Genomic DNA, 22,656 nt, shown 5'->3' with positions numbered 1-22,656 from the left:
AATCTTAGATTTAAAAAGAAAACATTTTACGAATACTTAAAATAACTCAAAATAATTTGCTAATTTTCGAGATTTTTCCATATTTGTCAATTTTTGAACTTTAAATGCTTATAAAAAACACTGTGATTAAGGATTTTTAATATTTTTCAAATGCATTGTAACAATATAGTATTAAATGTATTAAATTTTCAAGTATTTTTGCTCAACAAATAAAGTTTAATTGACATTCATAGAAAAAAAAAACTATTAAAATTGGAAACTGAAATTGGCCGAAAACAGCTCAAAACAAAACAAAATATTTTGAAAAATTTATCATATATAGAAAATGGAAATATAAACAACCAGTGAAAACTTCATGTATCTACAATCATTTGTTTTAATGTTACACCAAAAACCAAAGTCGATTTTGCGTAAAAATTCCAGTTTCTTCTTAATTTTTCTTTTGTTTTCCACGGCGCTTTTGTTAACTATTAAGAATTTAAAATGTTGACCTCCCTTATGCACCAACAATATTCACTTTCCCTTCAAACAAGATACTGAAGTTGAAAATCGAAACATTATTTCGACTACTTATCGTGTACATACACACAAAAAAAAAAATCATACATCATTGTATATCAATACATTCATTTTTTCACTCAGAATCTAATATCCAGACTGACTCCCTCAAAATCGTTTTTCTATTACAAACATAGGCACAAATAGGGTTATGGATTTGGATTTGGTGGAGGGGGGGGCTATGGACATTTCCGAGAGGGTTTAGCCCCTAAAGCCCCCCCCTATTTTTGCCTATTATTGCAATGATATTATATCATTGAATTCAAGTTTAATACATTGACCCACTTGTAACAGCTGTATAGTAGAGTGACATCTACTTACCCACCTTTTTTTTTTATATATTTATATAAATGTCAATGAAATTTGATTTGTTGGGTCAAAAAGTGTGTGAAAATTTAATACAAGGCTCGTGATATATTCTCAGTTGAAAAATATTAAAAATACATAGATACACATTTTTCTTATACCTAAACATTTAACATTCAAATTTTGACAAAATTTATCAAATTTAAAATTGAATAATTATTTTTTACTTAAAAATTGATAAAATGTTCAACTTCTATAACTTAAATAGTTCAGCCCCCCCCTTCCTCCCATCCCACTGTATCAGTCCCTGTAACCAGTAGGAGAATTTATGATATGTTTTCAGCTAATACTCATGGATCAGTCATAGTGGTGCCATTAATCAATATTACAATACTATAACAAGGTACTTTAATTTAAATTTTGCATAATTGAATAAAAATATAAACATTAGATATGATAATAATTGATTGAACAAAATAATAATAATAATAATAACCAATAAAAATATTGATAACCTTCTAAACATTATTCTAGCTTTAGCCTTCGCTACCATCTATTGGATTTATTAAATAGGTAAAATATTAACTATTACTAATAAGTCTATAAAATAATAAGCATCAATGTAAAGTATAATCTTTATTTTTATTTAAGTTTAGTTTTTTTTTAATGCAATAATTGCATGATTTCTAGGAGATAATAATGGATCAAAAAGTTTGGCGACAAAAGCTTCATTAATTCCCTGGAACAAAAATTAGTTGTTATTAATTTTAAGGTTAATATTAAATATATAATATATATAAATAACCACATTTCTTAAATTAAAATGTATATTATATTTAAAGATACATTAGTATTTAAAAACGAAGACATTTTAGTTTTTATAATATTGGTATAAATATGGTGAACATTTTGTCTCTGAACCAAGTAACTTCTAGTCACAACACAGCAACTGCATAACTTGATGAACTAGATTTGTTTGAATTTATTTATTTTTCCAATGACAAATTTTTGAATTAAGGTTTGAAATAGATACAAAAATCAAGTTTTAAAGTGTTATTTTATAGTAGTACATATTAATAAGTTAGGTGATCAACAAATTTAATATTATATGTATATTAACTTAAAACATTTATGAGTGATACTATAATTTTAAGTTTTCAGTTTTTTATTTAGTTTATATCATAAAACATTCATTAGTTTTTACCATAGTTTTAAATAATAATACATTTATTTTAATTAATTTACGTATAGAACCAAAATTAAATAAAAATGTCTATTTAAGGTAAATTAATAATAGTTGGTCCACAACCAGTGAGTCTTCTAAAACATTATTTTGACCGATTTTTTTATTTATATTTATTTTTGTTTTTTTTATGTTTTTTAATGAAGTAAATTAAACTAAATTTTAATAAAGTGAAAAACTGACATAAAAATGTACAAACTTTTCAAAAGTCCATACATTATTTTAAGTGTTATTTAGATTAAAGTTAAGATGTCACTGTAATAAAAAGTTAAAACATAAATATAATATACTTTACCTGCTCATGGAGGTACAGTAATCTATCCATTATAATAAGTCCTTCAATAACTTGAGCTAATGCTTGTTTTAAAATAAAAAATACTTTTAATCGTTCATATTCAATCAGATATTTATCATAAAACGCATTTATTTTTTCATTGTCAATCTAAAAAAAATAAATTGTAATTAATAAATTTACTTTTAATATTTATAGTTTAGTAATAGATATACATATACAATATAATTGTACCTCAATATTTAATTGTAATCGTTTTACAGCTTTATGTACGTATTCATTAAAAGTCAAACATTTATGTGCTAATCGTCCAACATGACATCTACTAATATTGTCATGCCCAAGTTCTTGTACTAAATAAACTTGTAATAAGGCTCTGTAGAATAGTGGTTTTGTTGAATTTATTATCTACGAAAATTAATTAATATTCTTTATTATAATATTAATATAATTAATAAATTAAATATTTATTATAACAGCCATATTGTAGCTACTTTTGTTAAAAAAAAAACTTACGTCTTTAGAATTAAAAAATTTATCAGGTGATTGAGATGCACACATTCTTGCATCACGCCCAAGTTGAAATTTTTTTTCTCTTAGACAATTACTTACAGGAAAACCATAAGATTCATTTTTATTTAATTCATTTTCAATATCATCCCAAAATGGATCATTGGTGAATTCTTCCTCAATTAAATGATAACAACAACCAACATTCACCAAAAGTTTTAAATTATTTTTAGGTTCAGTAAATAATTTTAAACATGTAGTACCTAAAGAACCACACGTATGTAGTCCAATTAAAGTAAACTCTTCTTTGTTATTTACTTCAAATTCAGTTTGAGCTAAATGAGCAATGTTGGTATTCTCAGTAACATATTCTGTAATTTGTTTATAGGTACTACCCAGCACAGCTGATTTTCTGCTGTATTTTTCATAATATTCTTCATAGGTATCAAGTTTTTCTTTTATTATTGGAGGCGTTAGTTTTTCTTCAGGAAAGTTGTTTGATTTTTTTTTAATGGACTGCCAATATTTCTGAAAAGATTGCAGCATTATATTAATAAAATAATCAACACCAAGTATATGTTAAATAAAAACCTCAAATTTGATTGTTCGATTTCTAGCGCCTTCAGAATTGATTGATTGTGAATCGATACCAAGCACATTGAAATTGTAAGCTAAAGCTAAGAGGGAACTTAAATATCCTTTTCCACCTCCAATATCAATTATAACGTCGGTACCAGCATACTTAGAAAAATCTGCCACTAATTTGGCCATAACTTCTACTTCATGCATTTTCTTAGCACCCATAAATTCTTTTAAATTAAGTGAATTATTCATAGGCTTATAACCCCAAGATTTAAGTACATTATATGCATCATCTAATTTCATATAACAACTACTCGGATAAGAATTTAAGTTGTTATATTTTGTAGAAGTAACAAAATGTGTAAGAGAATCAGGAATTTGATTTTCCGACCAAAAATTTGAAAACACGAATTCTGTACCTTTTAAATCAATTTCTTCCTGTATATCACGAGGTATTATAGTTTCCCAAAAATTATGGGTAATAAAATTAACTACATGGCTATTGGCAATAGGTAAATATGGTTTTAAATAAATAATAACTTCTTCTAATTTAGATCTTAATTGTTCCATTTTGAAAAATTGAGAACCCTTTTGTCTAAATCTTTAATTTTTAAATTGAAACAAAATTTTTTGTATAATCCTTTTAGTTCATTATATTGTTCAATGATATCAACATTTTTATCATTTATCTGAGGAAATAATTCAATTAAGTTTGAAAGTTTTTGTAAAATGTTAAGTTCTTTATCAGAAAGAATAATTATTTTTGATTTGAGTAATTTTTTTATACCAATTAAAATCCCAGCATAGAAACCAATTTCTAATCCAATATCAAAACCTTTTTGAAAACCAATGGTAAAACCTTCACTGTATGCATTTTTAGAAGATTTCTCAGTTCCTTCAATATAATATTTTTCAGCTGTATAGTTTTCGCTCATCAGTAATTCGTCAATAATATGATCATAGTCAAAACTTTTATTGGCATTCATTATAATCTGAAAAATATTAAAGATATACTAAATATATACTAAATATATATAAAAAAATTTTATTCTTGATAAAATACAAAAATTAAGTGTATAAATATATACTAAACTTACCTATCTAAATTAAGATTCATAATTGTTTAGTCTTCAAAATAAAAATATACAAATCATTATTAAAAAACTTTTTTTTAAATAGTATAATAAAAGCTAGTGCCCAGCGTCAGTAATAAACCACATAATATTATTATTAACTTTAATAAGATGTTATTAATTAATAATTGACATACCTTCTCTTATTTATTTCGTTACATGGACATTCGTTATACGAATATAAGATAATATATCATATTATTAGTATTTGCTTCTTGATACCACGTTTGTTCTTTGGTGAATGGTGAATGCCACAGATATAGTAACTTTATATCAGTGGTGAATGCCGAATGGTGATACCAGTCTTCAAACGACGTCCATGGACTTGAATTACTTTTTCTTATCACTCTAATGATAATATCATTGGTTACCACGGTATTCAAGGTCCTTACCAATGAATGATATTATCATATTAAAATTTCGGAAAATTTTTTAGTTTCTAGTTAGTATCAAAAGAATATTAAATACTTAAATGTTCAGTTAAACTTTGGAGTTCAGTTTTCATTGAGCGTTTTGAGTTTTATAGAAATCTTTTGCTTTTAAGCCAATCATTTATATTTCAATTTTACGAAAGATTTTAAAAACCTTGAAAAATACTTTATTAAATAATTTAACCTACGTAGTGTTTCTTTTTTAAATCTCAACCTGGCTGCAGAAATCTTACAAAGTACGGATGGAATTTTGCAAGAAGAGAACGTTTCAGAAGAATATGTTGTAAATATATTGGAAGTGAGGATTAACCCAAATACTAATGATGATTCGATTGAAAATTTGTCAACATCCATTAACCATAGTATCCCCAAAAATAACAAAAACGAACCAGTCTATGTTAATTCAGATGTGGAAAACTCGTATCTAAAAGTATCTATTTATAAAGTTCATCTATCTGAAGATGGTATACGATTATCTATAAAGGTATTATGGAACATTGTAAAAGATGATCGACAAACTAAAGACTGGATTGGATTTTACAAATTAGGTTCGTATTATTATCGTTATTATCTAGAAAAATTAGTAATTTATTATTATAACATAGAATAACATAAGTTATATTAAATTCAACTTAGATACAATTTGTTATTAATTTTCTTTGTGATGAGGTGTTACTGTATGTTCATTAATTCTTATCGACTACCTATGGTACCTATACAAATTTGATGACTTATTAATAATTTTCAACATTTCTATTAATTTATATTTATCATTTATATTTTATGCAGTTATTTTAATAAATATAATATATTATAATTTTTTTTCATCAAAAATTGTAATGTTGGCAAAAAAAATAGAAATCAATTTCTGTAAAATGAGTTGTTTAAGTTGGTAGCATTGTGTTCATTCATGTTTTCGTGGCCCATAGTAATTTTGGGTTATGTACCGGAAGTGAGAGTGGGGTCGGCAGGCGGGGGGTTTCCGTTTCATTCATCTATTCACTTCATTCATTGGCAAATGGTCATATATATCCGTTCTAAGGGCATGGCACTGCTTTTTATATGAGTGTTATTTTTCTCTCTCTCTGTGAGCGTGTGTTTTTAAAATCCTGTTAAATGGTATTCTGCGGACTTAGTATCTGTTATTTCACTTCCGGTTGGTGTTTTTCGCGTTAATTTTTATAGAATTTGTGTTGCTCGACTAATAGTTGCAAACCCTTCAATGATACATAAAAGGTAAGTTTTGGAACTATGCTTTATATGTTAGTTATATGTATATATATATATAATATACGATCACATAAGGCCTTCAATGTGTTTAGCATTGTTGATTTTATATTGCGCAAGAATATTTCATTCAACATGACCAAGTTTTATACATAAATATCATCTTATATGTAAGCCATCTAAGGCAATAATTATGTATTTTGATTAAACATATTCTTAACGTGGCTCATTCCGATTATAGTTGTAATAGTAGTATAGTACACAACTGGTACATTATATTATGGCATATTTAGCTAAATAATATGAAGCAACTTGTTATTTTCTCTTGAGAGAAGTTTTTTGTTAATGACTGACGTAAATATTAAATAGATAATTTGATTTATTCATTGCTTAAATGTAGAATATTGATTTACTTGCCTTAAATATGTCAGTAAATATAGTTATTCCTTTTTATTAAGATATTTTTAATATTATTCTAAACAGGAGAGCGCAGGAATGGTGTATTATGATAACACGTTTCTATTTTATTTTTTATACAAATATTGCATAGCTACTTAATATTTATATTTATAATTAAAATATAATTGCAGGGATAATAGTGTAGTACACATAATGATTTATTTTAACATCTTAAATGTATTTTATGGAAATTATAGGTAGTTAAATTATTAAAATTATTTTTTTATCAACACCTAGATATTCTACAATAAATTGCTTTAGCAACTTATATAAATAAATTGAATTATTGCTTAAATCAACTTATAACTTTATAATTCAATAGATGTACATATTTAAGTTTTGATTTCTGTCTTTTGAAAAAATACTATATATAATTCTTATATGTTTTAGTTTATAAAACCAAAAATTAAAACACTAAACCAAAAGAAGCTATTATTATTTGTACCTAAAAGTTAACATATTTATGAACAATTATAGTATACTAATAAATAAATAAATAAACATTTCTCTTTTTGTTAACAAAATGTACACCATATTGAGTAACATTTATAAAGAATTAAAATTAACAGAATAATTAATATATGTTGATCATAAATGTTTTCATATATTTTGATAGAATTAAGAAGATATTAAAAACCAATTTAATCAAATATATTATTTATCTTCTATAATATATTATTAATATATGTTACATAAATACATTATAACTCTTGTGTACTATGCCAATGAATGCAGTAATCATTGTTAGCATATTGATATTATACTCAATTCAGTTAAAGAGCACTGGTTTGTGCATATGCTACTGATTGCTGTACATTGCAGGACCCCCCCTCCTATTGATCGTTCAGAAACAATTGTTACCAACCATATGGTGTCATCATTTCCACTGCCGTACACCGAACACCACCACCGATAACTGGTACGGGTAGATATACTTGGAATCAACAAGCTTTTGTCTGCTACCCAGTGTCTATAACTGTATAGAGTATAGATATTATTTACATTCAGAAAAAACAATTTAATTAATTTTCATAATAGGGACTATAAGCGATGCATGCAGTAACGAGTGATAAATGATAATATTATATTGACCACACATAAACACATTATTACCTATATAACCCTACTACCAGTCTCTCGCTGATCAGAGAATAGATACATTTTGTTCAAGTTTTTCCAACTTATAAACAATATCCAATTCTGTCTTAAGGCTATCCAAATTCATATTAAATTTAAATATATCAAAATATCTCATTATATCTACTCAATTAAACTAGTTCTTATATATTTTTTATTTAAAATTAATCAATACAGTTTATTTTTCTAAGAACACTCGGTATTTTTTTCATTATATTTATTCAATATAATTTTTGGTATCTGACTTATTGGAGTGGGATATTTTGTTAAATATTGTTTCTGTTTTTATTATTAGTTTTGGAAAATAGTTGGTACCTAGAACTAATTCTCTTCTGTTGGCTATACATTTTTTTGATAAAATATCAATAGTTTTATTGCGTTTAATACTTAGGTACTTTAACTAAAAATTGATGTTTGTTCATAATTGATAGGTATATTATAAAAATTATTTTTATGTGTTTGTAAAAGGTAGTATTATAAAAGCTACGACCTTTGCTCGTATATCAGTAGTTTTGTTATAATGAGTAAGTAACTTCGGCATTATGACTTCTGTATTCACATCAAATAAAGTTATCTGGAAGTATACATTATATTTTCTAAGTCTTTTTGAAAAACCCCTTTCATTACATTCATTACATTTGTTCAGAAGTAGAGGTTAAAGTAGGGGTTCCTCTTAACTCTTAAGTCGTAATCATCTAGTAATGTAAGGGAGATTTTGCCACCACAGCAACACATACAAACTGTTTTTTTCTTCCACTAAATGCTTTACAATGATAACATTTTTTATTCATTCTCCCTAAGATGATAAATTAATAATAAACATAGTTAATTTTTTGGGTTATAATCAAAATATCAAATGCAGCATCGTTAATAGCCTCTCACGTTCTACATTTTAAAGCATGATATTTTTCTCTTGTTCAGAATTTAAATGATGCCATTGCTATGGTTCTGCTAATATCTCAGTAACTGTAAGAGATACGCGAAGCTTAGCGTCTAAAATATTATGGGCTTGTGACTGCTCTAATATCTAACACGTTGGCGTAGTTATTAGTTTCATACCCTTGGTGAATTAGAAATCAAGCTATCTCTATACCAATCATCAAAATCAACATACTCAACAAAGTTACTTTCGCATTTATAATATTAAAAGTATAGAATATGGATAATATTAATACTTTTAAACTCTAAATTATAACTCATGAATGTATCATACATTTTTCTCCTACTTATTTCTAAGTAATAAACTAATGTGTAATCAATAAGAAGGTAAGACATGTTCATGGAAAAATGTCTTTATATCTGGCATATTATGTCAAGTCTAATGTGCTTCTTTTAATTGATTGTCGGACATTGATAATATTAAAATAATGATATCTTTACTTTGCTGGTATCTATCAAGACTACAAAATTATCTCTATTTTATGTTATATAATTTCTATTATTTATAGCATGAATTCACGTTTCTTACAGTAAAATATATTATTATTTAAGTTCTAGGCATTATTATACATATTTTAAAATTAAAATTAAAATTTTGAGTATAATTTTATCTGTTTTTTTTTAAGCTGATAAATATGATTTTTTTTTAAGTACAAAGTTTATTAATGAGAATGTATTTTACAATTTAAAATAATAGATGTTCATGAGGTATTTTATTAATAAATCTAACAAAATTAAGATAGGTGTACCAAATATCATAAAATGATTAATAGATAAAAGTATGATTAATGTATTATTCTATATCTGTGACCGTACCTACAAAAGATTTAATTTTAAAAATAATAGAAATATTAATTTTTAGTAGGTAACATTCAAATTTTAAGTTGCTGAGTAATTTTTATTTTGTTCTAGATGAGAAGAATGTTATGACCTGTATAGCTCGATATACACAACCTGTCAATGGCACGTCAAAAAGAAGTGCAATGTGGTTAGTTGATTTTCCACACTGCTCATCCATGAATGAAGGTTCATATTACAATTATTATTGTTATCTATTGCTTTAACTTTTATAATATTATGATAAATATATTCTTAGGATATGGGAAATTCTTTTGCTTCCGTTACTGCAGCGGCTTGTCTTGTCTGGCTGAATCACAGCCGGTTGACCTTGACTCTGTGTATAAGTTAGCAGCAGACAGTAACGAGAATGCTAAACAGTCTAAAGTGTGTGAAAACTGTACAGAAACATGTGAAAATTCAGACAAATTAACACAATCTGGAACTAAAATTACTGAAACTAAAGTTGATGTTCATGTTCAACATGTTGATAAAAAACTCCCAGTTGCTGAAAACAATGATTACCTTAAAATCTGGTCGGATACTCCTGTTCCAGATTCCCCTCCTCCACCTCTGCCACCGCGAACCTACAAACATAAACCATTAGAAAGAACTTGGGCGATGCCACCAACTACCAATATCCCGTTAGAAGCCTTACGCCAGTTAAAACCAAAAGGTCTGATGGATAGTTCTGACTTTACCAATGTTTCTCCTATTGTTGAGTCTAAGGCACATAGGCCTTTAACTAGAGCTTCTAGTCGAGCTGGAGATCATGTTAACATGAAGTGTTCTGTTCAAAAAACATTATCAAATGATAATAGAGAACATTCAAGATTTATGATGTTAACCGATGAAAATAGAAAGCCAAGAAGATCAGAAAGTAGAAGAGACACTACACTTCCACCAGGTAGTGGTTTTTAATTATTTTAAAATATATATAATTTTTATTCTGTATTCTTGTTATTTAATTAGATTGGGAAGCTCGAATGGATAGTCATGGTAGAATATTTTACATTGACCATCTTAATCGAACTACTACTTGGCATCGTCCTTCTCGGCAAAATTGTGATATGCATTATTATCAACAAAGACAACAATTAGACAGAAGGTCATTTACCTATTCAATAATAATTTACTTATAGTTATATTATGCTTCTGTCCTATGAATAATAATAAATGGTAATATAATTTTAGGTACCAAAGTATACGTAGAACTATTTCACAAGAACCAGAATGTAATACATTATCTAGAACCGATTCATTAAGATTAGATTCATCTAAAACTAAATTTAGAGATAATGCAAGTATAGCATTACAGTTTATTAGTAAAAAAGAATTTCCAACTTTATTGCAGCAAAATCAAGTATGATAAAATATATTTGTCTCTTAGTATATGAATTAATTTTTAACATTTTTATAGAGAGCTTTAGCACTTTACAATAGTTCATCATCGCTTAAATATATTGTGCCTAAAATTCGAAATCATCCATCATTATTTCAACGGTATCAAAGTCATAGTGATTTGGTTGGCCTTTTAAATTTGTTTGCTAATACAAGAATTACCCTTCCTAGAGGATGGACATCAAAAACTGATGCTGCTGGAAAGGTCAGTTATAGTTGAAACAGAAAGAAAATATATAAAAAAAATTCTTAAATGTTTTAGGTATTTTTTATGGACCATACCACAAAAATGACTACTTTTATTGACCCGCGTTTACCATTAAATGATCTTTCTGTGCCATTGCCATCTACATCTCAAGAACCTCCAATACCTCCCCCTCGCCCAACTATTACACACATTGATAGCATGCTTTGTGATACAGTGGATATACCAACTGCCTATAATGAAAAAGTGGTAGCTTTTATACGCCAACCAAATATATTGGAGATATTAGCTGAACGGTATCCACAATTATCTACTGACCAAAATCTAAAAGATAAAATAAACCAAATTAGAATTGATGGTATTCCATCTCTAGATACATTTGGGAATGAACTAGAACTCAATATTTTGTTAAGGTAAATACTATACACACTATAATATAATATGATTAGTAATTATAATTATATGTTGGAATTACTATATTAGATATAAAGATGATATGTAGAACAAAATTGTGAACACATTTTGTCTTTAGCAAATTTTTTTACGGTAGCTAATGTATATTAAATTAAAAGAATAAAACTAATTTAGTATTTCAAATAATATAATTTTTTAAACAATATTTAGGGGTTTTTTTAAGCAAATCAGTACCATGTTTAAATTAATAAATAATTATGTACCATTTAAAATAAAATCTCTTAAGCACACAGTCATGAGCAAATAAAATGTTTTTATTATTATTTATTACTAAATAATAATTATAATTAAAATTGTTATTATTATGATAGCGTTCATTAACATAATAAATACATTTTTTTTGATCAAGTCATTATCGTACAATTTTTAATTTAATTTTTTTTGGAAATCCAATATATTATCTTATAATTTTTAAAATCATTTACTTTATGTACCACATAATAGCTTTCCAAGCACTGCTGGTTATGAAATAATCTCATACAATAATAGTCAACTTATTATTAATTTTAGTCTATTTGAGAATGAGATAATGAGTTACGTACCAGTAAGAGTCAGAGACTCAAGAGTGTCTCCTCAACAATCGCCCATAATGAATAGGGCAAATAGAACAGTTCCTCCATTCAAAAGAGATTTTGAAGCAAAACTTAGGAACTTTTACAAAAAATTGGAAACTAAAGGATATGGACAAGGACCAGGAAAACTTAAGTAATGTTAAGAAAAAAAATTCTTAAGATTTCTATCAATATTAAATTATAAAAATTCTTTAGGATTGATGTACGGCGAGATCATCTACTTCAAGATGCATACAATAAAATAATGAGCATGCCTAAAAAAGATTTACAAAAATGTAAACTATCTGCACAGTTTGATAATGAAGAAGGACTTGATTATGGTGGACCATCTAGAGAGTTCTTCTTTTTGATATCCAGAGAATTGTTCAATCCCTATTACGGCCTTTTTGAATATTCGGCTAATGATACTTACACTGTTCAAATATCGCCTATGTCGGCGGCATTTGTTAATAATAAAGAAGACTGGTTTAGATTTAGCGGACGAGTTTTAGGTTTAGCATTAGTCCACCAATATCTATTGGATGCATTTTTCACTCGGCCATTCTACAAAACTCTATTAAAGCTGTAAGTGTAAAATTATAATTGGTTTTATGAATTTAAATTATGTTTTGAAACTTTGAAATCTAGACCTATGAGTTTGAGCGACTTAGAATCTGTTGACCGAGAATTCCACCAATCGTTATGTTGGGTACAAGAAAGAGATATATCAGGAGAAATGTTGGACCTCACATTTTCAGTTACTGAAGAAGTATTTGGTCAAACAGTTGAAAAAGAGTTAAAACCTGGAGGCCAACGCATTTTTGTCACAGATAAAAATAAAAAGGTTAATACATTAAAATACTTTCACGTTTTTTTTTATACATATATTTAATTTTTCTATAGGAGTACATAGACAAAATAGTAAAATGGCGATTGGAACGTGGTGTTACCGAACAAACTGGAGCTCTGGTTCAAGGATTTTATGATGTAGTTGATCCACGATTAGTATCAGTCTTTGATGCTCAAGAATTAGAACTAGTCATTGCTGGAACTGTTGAAATAGATTTATCTGACTGGAGAAATAACACAGAATATAGATCAGGTAACATTAAATGAGATAAATATATGTCAACACTCTTAAACTTAAGTTATGTTTAAAATGAAAATAAATTAGCTAAAAATAGTTTGTTACAATAAATGCATTGTATTGGTTTTTTTTTTTTTTTCATACATTTTCAAGATGATGAATAATATCTACATTTTTAATATTGGTACATTATTATTGTTTCATTTGACAAACTCAATAATTATATTTATTTTAAATCCAAAAATTTATATTACTGAAATTTTAAAACCATTTTGATACTTAAAAAAAATACATCATTTAAAAATAACTACATTTTCCATTTTTCTTATTAATAAAATTATATTAAATTTATTTACATAATTTGATTGTTAAAATTAACATTAATTAACTATTAACTAAATAGAAAAAATGACATTTTTATTTTTGTATCTATTTATCATTAATATTGGGTTGCATGAACAATCACTAAACATCTCAATCAATAGTGAGGTAATAAACATGATTTAGTGGCTATGATTGGTCTGTTAAATTAACATATTTTTCATGCAACTCGGCATTAGTAAATTAATAACTATTAAAACTTTGTTTAGATAAATATGGTGTTGTTTGCATGTTATTAAAATATATTCTAACAATATCACAAATTATTTTAGGTTACCATGATGGACATCAAGTTATTAGATGGTTTTGGTCTTCAATAGAACAGTTTACTAATGAGCAAAGGTTAAGACTACTTCAGTTTGTAACTGGCACATCTAGTATACCATATGAAGGATTCTCTGCTCTTCGTGGTTCTACTAGTCCTAGAAAGTTTTGTATTGAAAAATGGGGCAAAGCCAACAGTTTACCAAGGTAATATTTAATTATTATAATTTTCGATCAACCTTGATTGTATTTTTTAAAGTTATAGATTATACCTATATTGTAACGAAAACAGTTTGGAACAATATAATAGTATTAATTGTCCATTTTTCATGAATTGTCTATGAAAAGATTTCTGTTCATATATTATATATAAAAAAATATTTATTTTTTTAGGGCACATACGTGTTTCAACCGTCTTGATTTACCACCGTACACTACTCAAAACATACTTTGCGAAAAACTCTTGCTAGCCATAGATGAAAGTAATACGTTTGGAATGGAGTAATAAGTCTTTTTATATTTTTTTATAGCTAAATTCAGGCTAAAAAACGTAGAAATTACGATTTATAGACCAGAAATTAATTATTATTGAACATTTTTAAGATTTTTTTTTTGTTATTTTATATATAAAAAACCTAGAGTGAAAATAATTATATTATCATTGTAAATTTAATATTTAAACAAAATTTATTTATTATTTATGTTCAAAAATGTTTTAATCTAGTTATTACCACTACATCCTGTAACAAATAGCCTAGTAATGACAGGAGATGGTTATGATTCCCTTACATTTATTTATTTACTTTCTTGTTATTCTGTTAAAACTCGACTAATATTTCTCACATCTTGATGTTTAAGAAAAGAAAAACTCATTTGTTATTACTGTTAATATTTTTATTTTATTTGTAATATTGCTTTTCCTAAAATTTGCTATTAATTTTTTTAACTGACCTCCGGCGCTATACAGAACAATAGCGACTTGTTGAATCCAAAGAATAACATCGACAAACACAATCAGCGACTGGACATTCCAAGTGATTCCTAAGAAAAATGATAACAAATAAATAAACTTTATGTATATCATGTATTAAAGTGTATAACTATTTAAATTATTACTTAAACCAGTCACTTATATGATTAGAATGACCTCCATGATTACACGTAGGACACCACGAAAACCAATATGAAAAACTATTAACACTTTGCCCAGTTAACACATATGAACTGTTGGATGTTAATTGTTTGCCAGATGTTTTTCTTAATGGTACTTTAGCGCTGGCAGTGCCTAAATGTGCAAGACATAGTGCACACCGAGGCAGCGGACTTTGACAATTAGGGCATGATGTAAACTGAAAAATTATTTTTTCTTAATTAAAAATATATATTTTATATCAGGGTATGCAAACATTATTTTTAATATAGGATAAAAACGTCTACTTTCCATAATACAGTATGCAGATAAAAAAATTTTTTTTGAATAATTTAGTACATTGTTGGGTGTGTACTTATACACTTTATAATGAGATTGATTAAAATAATTGAAGAGTAATAAAAATTTTTTTTAAAAAGTTACTAAACCGATAACTGTTAAAAATCATAATCTATTTAACATTTTCGAAGATGCTGGGTTAGAACGTTGTGAGTTTTTTTGTATTCATCAAAACCTTTAGTTTTCCTATACCTAAGGATTTATGTATTTTAAATTTTTACTTTATTGGGCTTTGAATATTGAACAATTTCTAGAAGATGTAACTTCCACTATAATCAATATTAATTAATGGCCAACAATAATTCAAACTAATAAATATTTTTGGGGAATGACCATTTTCCTGGAAACATACTTTGAAATTATTTGATCCATTTTCTGTTTGGTCTTTTACTTTTAGAACTTTTGTTTCTTTTTCATTTTCTTTCTCTTTTTCATCAGCTGCTGGACAGATATTTTTTCCACAGTAATTGCAGGATAAAAATACATTTTGGGGTGGAGGTTTTACTGCTTTAAGCGCTATGTCAAATTTAGCTCGTATGTGCCACATTCGCCATTGATTTAACATTTCTCGGTAGCTAATTATAAATTAAAACAAAATAATTAAATTCAGAAATTATCAAACCAAAATAGAATTCTCTTAAATATTAATTTCATACCTATTGATCCAACTCATCATTACTGCATTTTCATGAACAATTTCACTAGGGATTGTCTTTAAGACTAATATACTAACTGTCTGAATATCTCCTGTGCTATCTAAATATCTTTGTAGTAATGGAACTACATCTGGAGATGACCCTAATAATAATGAAAAAAAAATATGAAATCAATGATCATTGATTTAATGTTCTGGATGAATGTATTGATTTTACTCAGTGGTGTATGATATATATTTTTTTTTTGTGGGAAATGAATTAGTAAAAAAAAATTCCCAATAAATTACTTAATAATAGGAAAAAACAAAAATTTGCAATAACTTTTTAGTTCAAAATATAAGGTTATCATTTGTATAGCTTAGACTCACCGTATAAGATAGTACTAGTTATCTTAAATTGTGATAAGGATAGAAAATTTAAATTTGTGAGTGTGAAACTTTTAAAGTACAACATATTTTATACACACAAGGACATTTTAAAAACATTCATATTGATTGATTTTATGCTATTACCTATTTACCTATTTGTGGTTTATTTTAAAATTTCACCTGTTAAAAAAATTGCCGTTAAATTGCCTTGATCTAACAGTTTATCTGTAATTGTATTAATATATTCCGTTAATTTTATATCTGATAAAAATATTGAAGCAAATGCAATTCTGTCTTCTAATGGTATACCAACTTCATTCTGAAAAAATATTGATTCTCAAATTGATAGAAATATATTTATTTTAGGAAAGTTAATATTTACCAGGACAGCATCATGTGATTCTGTTTCTGATGTTAGAAAAGCAAATGCTGCTCTCAAAAATGGATCTGTTAATTTTTCTCTAGTTCTAGAACATAATTCACGCCACATACTATATTTATCAGGACTATAACCTGAAAATAAATATTTTATTTTATTTGATTAAAAAGTTAGTTGGACAGCTGGTGGATGATTGTCCATTATGATTTACAATACTAGAACAATGATTGTGTAAAACCTAGCTGTTTAGAATCAAATTACTTAATAGCCAAAATAATATAATGTTACAGATATAACTTTCAGCTAATAATAGATATTTTTAAATATTACCATTTTGAGTCTTCATAATAACATTTTATTTTATACTGAAGTAACTGTGGATGTGATATGTGTATATTATAATGGTTTAATAATCCCTTTTTCTTCTTTCACTAAAGACTAAAGTATGTACTTAAGGATTCTTTATAATCCAAAATATTTGTTCGAAAAAGAATCAAGTTGCATGTACTTTTTTTTCTGAAATTTAACATTTAAACACATACTATGCTTATGATGTGTGGACATTCTAATCAATTACAGAAGTTCTGAAGGATTAACAATTTTTTTTGATAATTAATAGATGTGGACATAAGGTATACATTTATTCAGTGCCGGATAGCGAAATATTGGAACATAGAGTTTTGGTATTTTAAACAGTCCATTTATCAATAGAATTTATTATTTATTATTTCTCATATTTCATTGTTCAGATTTTGAGGTATTCAAATATTTTCAGTCATATATTACTAAGCCGGCCAAAATTTTACAAGTATTCTGAGTACAGTATTCGGAATACTTTTTTAACATCCAATATTTATTTTAATATAATATTTTATAACAAATAGATTATAGATAGCCAGATAGGTGTGTCTTATCAAGATTATAATAATGTTTATTTATAAATACAGAATTGAAAAAGTAATATTTTTGCTATTGAAATCTAAATCTACTAAAAAAAAGTATTCGAAAAATATTTGGAATACTTTTTGTGAAGTAGTCCAAATACTTAGGAATATTAATATCATAAAGTATTCGAATACATATTCTGAATACTTTTTTTTTAAGTATTTGGAATATGTATTTGAAATATGTTTTAAAAGTATTTTACCCAAGTCTGGAACTTGAATTTTACATAGAAATTTATGGGTGTCCCAAGTTACCCAAAAATCAAGGTAACTTTGGACAAAAACATTTTTAAAAAACAAGTTAAGATCACCCAAATTAAAATTTTTTATGGTGTATAAATTATAGCTCGAGCCAAGAACGGATTTTTTGGTTTTTACTGTTTTTATCATTCATAGCAAGTTGAATGTTGTATACATATGTAAAGAATGAAAGTGTCCTAAGTTACACGGTTTGACGGTACGTGTATTTCAAATACAAATATTTTTGTTGCATAATTTTGCATATTTTGTTATTTTTTGTATGAATTTGCATATTTTAGGTTTAAGAACATTTATATGCATATTTCATGGATTTAACGAAAACAATTTTTTTAGAAATTTATAGTTCAACAAAAAAATATTAGATTTATGACAGCCAATTAACTCAAAATAAATTAATTCATCTACGGTTAGTCTATTTTTGTAATGCTCCCTTGGATCCTATCAAATACAGCATTCTATATGTTTAATTGGAAAATCACTTAGTCCTTAAAACTGAAAAAAAAAAGATTCATGTGACATGTACTGCGCATGGTTTACATAGGACTTCTGAAGAGGTACTTGGACAATTAAGCACTATTGATAAAATTGTATCGAATGTCAAATTTTTTTTTAAGAAAACGCCATCACATATATTACATACATATGTTTTTGAATGTTTTCCAAATTTTTACTGTGTATTTTGTTTTTTGACGCATATTTGAGCACTTTTTAGAGCATCAAGTTCCAAGCCTTAATCATTAATATCCTCAATGACAATATTTTTATGAACTGTTAGTAAACGTTTGTAACATTTTTCAGATTACGTAACAAATGTATATTTAAAGAAAGTTATACCTGATAAGGCCATTGCTATCATGCTTAAATTGGGTTGTTGATTTGCGCCTTTATTCAACGTTTCAATAGCATCACGCATTCTTAAAATTAAAAATTGCTATAGAAGCTGCTCTAGTATGAGAATTTTCATTTTCTAATTTTCTTAGCAGAGCAGATATGTGTAATGCATTGTTACGATCAAATCCCCAATCACATAAAAATAATGCATTATCTCTGGCTGAACTCCTAAAGAATAAGGAAATTGTAATAAAAACATATTAATTAGTATGTTTAAATAACACTAATATAAATAAATAATTTATTATTGCAATTTAAATTTTAAGTTATTTTTTTGTATAGATTATAAAAAAGAAATGTGAACTTAGTCCGAGTACAATAAATTACACAAAAGCTAATACTAGTAATTAAGATTTCAAGAGTACACATTTAAATGAATTAAGAAACATTGATCAATCTTTACTCAACATCTTCTCCAACTTACCAAACTCAAGGTATACTACATGTGTTTCATTAAATGGGAACTTAGCTTCTAAATTTCAAAGAAATTATAAAAGCTACCAAGGTTAACATTTTTTTCCCCTAATATACTTCATAATTTTAACTTTATACATACCGATAGGTTTTTACTGTGCCCTGGATATCAACCCACTGAACATGCTTTAATTCTGATTTAGGCATAGGAGATCCAGAATCTAAACCTAGAACAGTTCTAAAATTATTTTTTCCAATTAGAAATAAGTTGAAATTCTATGTCTGTAGTTTAATGGAAGTCTAATAAAAAGGATTTTTTAAAGGAGGCTGTTTTAATTTAATATTTAAAAACAATTTTTTTTTGGCTATTTACACATCTGATATATTTGTTTATTGTACGAGCCAGAGCCTAGACGTTTTAACACCTAAAAACCTCTTTTTTGCTACACCCCTGATGGAATTAACTTTTCCTATATTTTTAAGTATTTTTAAAGATACAATTTTAAGGTGAAACTGACTTTACGCATAATATCTAATTACTTCAAATTCTATCAAAGTTTTCACATTAAAATGTATTTATTATCAACCAAAGTTAATTATATATTTTATTTACTATTATACTATTTCCCTTTATCTTATTAAGTTACCTACTTTATTCCTGGAAATGGTACGTTTGGAGTTGTAGGTACAAGACCAGCCCTAGTAACTTTTCTATTTAAATCCAACCAATTCCATACATTTTTTATGATGGGATCATCTACAAGTTTAGCGTTCTCTGCAAAGTCCTAAATCAGTAAGGAACAAAGATAATAAAATTAATTTAAAGTTTTAATAGTTTAAAATATCTATACTTTAATGCCATATTGTGAAAACGCACGCATTTTAATAGTAGTTGATATATCTTCAAATGAAGAATAAACTAAGTCTTTGTCACTTATATATTTGAGATTGTGCTGTCCATATGTCCAAGCTATATTTGATTTAGTGGACCAATTCAAAGTCATTCTTTCAAATACAAAATAATCATTTAAGACACCTAAAATAGTTATATAAAACAAATGTAAAATATATAGAAATAAAATTAGTAGTACCTAACAAATATTACCAGTTTGAGAAATAGCTAGTAGTCTATTTTCATGAGTTGGATGCCATGAAAATGAAGCTAAATGTATGTTGCCTTGTCCAGGATGTACAGTTCTCTCTAAAGCAGAAGGTTCAGCTTCATCCATGCTTTGTTGCATATCATGTAAGCTTATCGCCATAGTGTCTTTTTGTAATGACCCTAATAAATTATGCCTGATAAAAACAAAATAATATTCAAAACAGTGCCCAAATGGAAAATTTACTTTAAATTAAAGTATTTAAATTAATTGAAGAAGTAAAATTATATGTTTTTATACATTTATACATTAGGGGTAAATAATGTCAATCATAAAAGTGAAGATTTTACCTTGTCGGACACCATTGAACTTTAGAAACACTTTTACTCTGTGTTAAAGTTACAACAGGTTTTTCTAAATGCCTAGAGTCCCACAAAACTATACTATTATCACAATATGAAACAATATGGTTATTGTTATACACTGCTATATTAATACCATACACTGCTCTAGTTTGAGTTACATTTGTTGATTTAGATGCATCTGAAAATTTAATTTTATAAAATTTATTTAATAAGAAAAAAAAATAAATCATTAACCTTAAAACTACCAATAATTGGTTTAAAGAGGTTAGGTTAAGAACTAATTATTAGTAACTAAAGTTATATTTTAAATAAATTTACCTCTGATATCAATGCAACGAATGTTTTTACTATTACAACTAACGGCTAAAACATGAGGAGATGAATTAAACCAAGCTAAAGAATGAGCAGTTTCTCCCGTTCCATAATCAAAGAATGGTTTTCCTGGTGATAATTCAGCATTAATCAAAGGACTTTTTTCTACATCCCACACTTGTACACATTGATCAGAACGATGTCTATCCAATCCGCAAGCTAACAAATTATAATTAACTGGATTCCATGCTATTGCATTACATTGACGTGAAAAGCGTGAATCTAAAATAATATAAATACCAAAGATTATTATTATTTTTTTAAATTTAATTAATTTCTTACTTGGTCCTAATTCAAGTCCAGCTAATGTATTATTCACCGTTGCCAAACCAAATGTACAAAAAGTCACTTTTCCATTAGCATGTCCAATAGCTAGCATAATTTCAGATTCTGGTTTTGGATATATATCAATGCATTTCACATAACGGTGGTTTGTACTTGTTGCTAACAAATTAGCTGCTGTATCAGAAGACAAAACCAAACCTATAAAATAGTTCTAATATTATAGATTGTATACATAATTATGAAGTATAAACAATTATGTATAGATCTTTAATAAAACCTTTTGGAGTGTCACTACTTTTAGAACCATCAGAAATGGTGGTGTTTATTACTTCATACATTCGAATGTCAGGGCCCCATGTAATAAACTTATTTTTATGTACAGGAGACCATTGTACTTCCAGTTTTGGTACATCTCCCCTAAACATGAAAATAATAAATTTTTATAAAATAGGTTCATTAGCAAGAATTGTTAAAATAGTATAAAAATATGTTTATATTATTAGATACATTTAAATTATACACAATTACCGGGAAACAAACATACTGACAAGATTTCAGTTCAAAGTAATATGCTAATCCTCAAATTACAAGTAAAATACTTATATTTAATAATTTACATTTACAGTACACTGTACAGGACTTTCAATGTTCCCAAAAACATTGAGTAGGTACCTATAATAATAATATGTTTTAAAATGTAATTGTAAATTTATCAAATAATTGTCATTTGACAGTATGAAAAATGAAAATTGAAAATGCTGAATTACTGAATGATACTGGAAACTGGTAAGTGGAAACTCGAAATAGAAAAAAGCAAATTTATGTAAAAAATGTCTGTATAATATTGAAGTCTGTGATGTCATATTGATAATTATAAATGGTATCATGCATCAATGATAAAGAAAAAGATAATAAATGTGATATCCCCACCAAGACCAACTTGTTTTAACTTTTAATTTATGTAAAATGTAGCACCAATCAAAAATTATAATAATTTTCAATTAGTTTTCAACTAATATTTTAGTTTTTAAAAGTCATTATAATTATTAATTACTATCTATAATATTGTCAATTATATTATAGTTTTATACATGGTATGGAATAATATCAAAGGA

General features: G+C 26.6%; 3 protein-coding genes across 7 annotated transcripts; 1 reads left to right on the top strand and 2 right to left on the bottom strand.

Annotated features, from left to right (window-relative positions):
* Positions 1 to 1,485: 1,485 nt before the first annotated feature.
* LOC100161960 (methyltransferase-like protein 25) lies at positions 1,486 to 4,912 on the bottom strand. 4 transcript variants are annotated; one of them, XM_029487978.1, is made up of 8 exons: positions 4,762 to 4,909; positions 4,589 to 4,619; positions 3,501 to 4,483; positions 3,173 to 3,437; positions 2,916 to 3,109; positions 2,634 to 2,807; positions 2,403 to 2,549; positions 1,486 to 1,603 (listed from the first exon to the last, which is right to left on the bottom strand). In XM_029487978.1, the coding sequence occupies exons 3-8, from the start codon at positions 4,059 to 4,061 to the stop codon at positions 1,517 to 1,519; spliced, it is 1,428 nt and encodes a 475-aa protein (XP_029343838.1). In that variant the 5' UTR covers positions 4,062 to 4,483; positions 4,589 to 4,619; positions 4,762 to 4,909; the 3' UTR covers positions 1,486 to 1,516. The 4 variants fall into 4 exon arrangements, with proteins under 4 accessions (XP_029343838.1, XP_029343839.1, XP_029343837.1 ...); XM_029487979.1 differs by having other exon boundaries at positions 2,916 to 3,082; XM_029487977.1 differs by having other exon boundaries at positions 2,916 to 3,437; positions 3,501 to 4,180; positions 4,279 to 4,483.
* A 154-nt stretch (positions 4,913 to 5,066) lies between these two features.
* Positions 5,067 to 15,104, top strand: LOC100164015 (E3 ubiquitin-protein ligase HECW2). Of its 2 annotated transcripts, none has more exons than XM_001944719.5 (13): positions 5,067 to 5,603; positions 9,730 to 9,843; positions 9,914 to 10,561; positions 10,627 to 10,762; positions 10,849 to 11,017; positions 11,075 to 11,260; positions 11,318 to 11,673; positions 12,245 to 12,439; positions 12,502 to 12,870; positions 12,934 to 13,129; positions 13,189 to 13,387; positions 14,026 to 14,224; positions 14,411 to 15,104. In XM_001944719.5, exons 2-13 carry the CDS (start codon positions 9,744 to 9,746, stop codon positions 14,520 to 14,522), a joined length of 2,865 nt encoding a protein of 954 aa, XP_001944754.1. In that variant the 5' UTR covers positions 5,067 to 5,603; positions 9,730 to 9,743; the 3' UTR covers positions 14,523 to 15,104. The 2 variants fall into 2 exon arrangements, with proteins under 2 accessions (XP_001944754.1, XP_008187460.1); XM_008189238.3 differs by lacking the exon at positions 5,067 to 5,603 and adding an exon at positions 6,021 to 6,291.
* On the bottom strand, positions 14,929 to 22,381 carry LOC100166150 (GATOR complex protein MIOS). Its single transcript, XM_029486309.1, has 16 exons — positions 22,070 to 22,381; positions 21,819 to 21,958; positions 21,539 to 21,739; positions 21,203 to 21,478; positions 20,870 to 21,062; positions 20,525 to 20,715; positions 20,271 to 20,455; positions 20,071 to 20,204; positions 19,562 to 19,657; positions 19,022 to 19,173; positions 16,913 to 17,043; positions 16,711 to 16,849; positions 16,163 to 16,304; positions 15,859 to 16,081; positions 15,134 to 15,366; positions 14,929 to 15,058 (listed from the first exon to the last, which is right to left on the bottom strand). The coding sequence occupies exons 1-16, from the start codon at positions 22,081 to 22,083 to the stop codon at positions 14,977 to 14,979; spliced, it is 2,532 nt and encodes an 843-aa protein (XP_029342169.1). The 5' UTR covers positions 22,084 to 22,381; the 3' UTR covers positions 14,929 to 14,976.
* Positions 22,382 to 22,656: the final 275 nt, after the last annotated feature.

This window comes from Acyrthosiphon pisum, chromosome A1, assembly GCF_005508785.2.
Source record: "Acyrthosiphon pisum isolate AL4f chromosome A1, pea_aphid_22Mar2018_4r6ur, whole genome shotgun sequence".
Taxonomy (NCBI): Eukaryota; Metazoa; Arthropoda; class Insecta; order Hemiptera; family Aphididae; genus Acyrthosiphon; species Acyrthosiphon pisum.
The sequence above is the reverse complement of the archived record's forward strand: the minus strand, read 5'-3'. Positions and strand labels throughout refer to the sequence as shown.

Coding starts and splice junctions, on each gene's coding strand:
- LOC100161960 (XM_001944779.5), bottom strand. CDS start 4,061: ATGGAACAATTAAGATCTAAATTAGAAGAAGTTATTATTTATTTAAAA. Junction 2,808..2,915: donor AATTTTTTAATTCTAAAGAC/GTAAGTTTTTTT, acceptor TAATTTTCGTAG/ATAATAAATTCAACAAAACC. Junction 1,604..2,402: donor TACTGTACCTCCATGAGCAG/GTAAAGTATATT, acceptor TTTTTGTTCCAG/GGAATTAATGAAGCTTTTGT.
- LOC100164015 (XM_001944719.5), top strand. CDS start 9,744: ATGACCTGTATAGCTCGATATACACAACCTGTCAATGGCACGTCAAAA. Junction 11,261..11,317: donor AAACTGATGCTGCTGGAAAG/GTCAGTTATAGT, acceptor TAAATGTTTTAG/GTATTTTTTATGGACCATAC. Junction 11,674..12,244: donor GAACTCAATATTTTGTTAAG/GTAAATACTATA, acceptor TATTAATTTTAG/TCTATTTGAGAATGAGATAA.
- LOC100166150 (XM_029486309.1), bottom strand. Junction 21,063..21,202: donor TCGTTGCATTGATATCAGAG/GTAAATTTATTT, acceptor TTAAATTTTCAG/ATGCATCTAAATCAACAAAT. Junction 20,716..20,869: donor GTTCAATGGTGTCCGACAAG/GTAAAATCTTCA, acceptor TGTTTTTATCAG/GCATAATTTATTAGGGTCAT.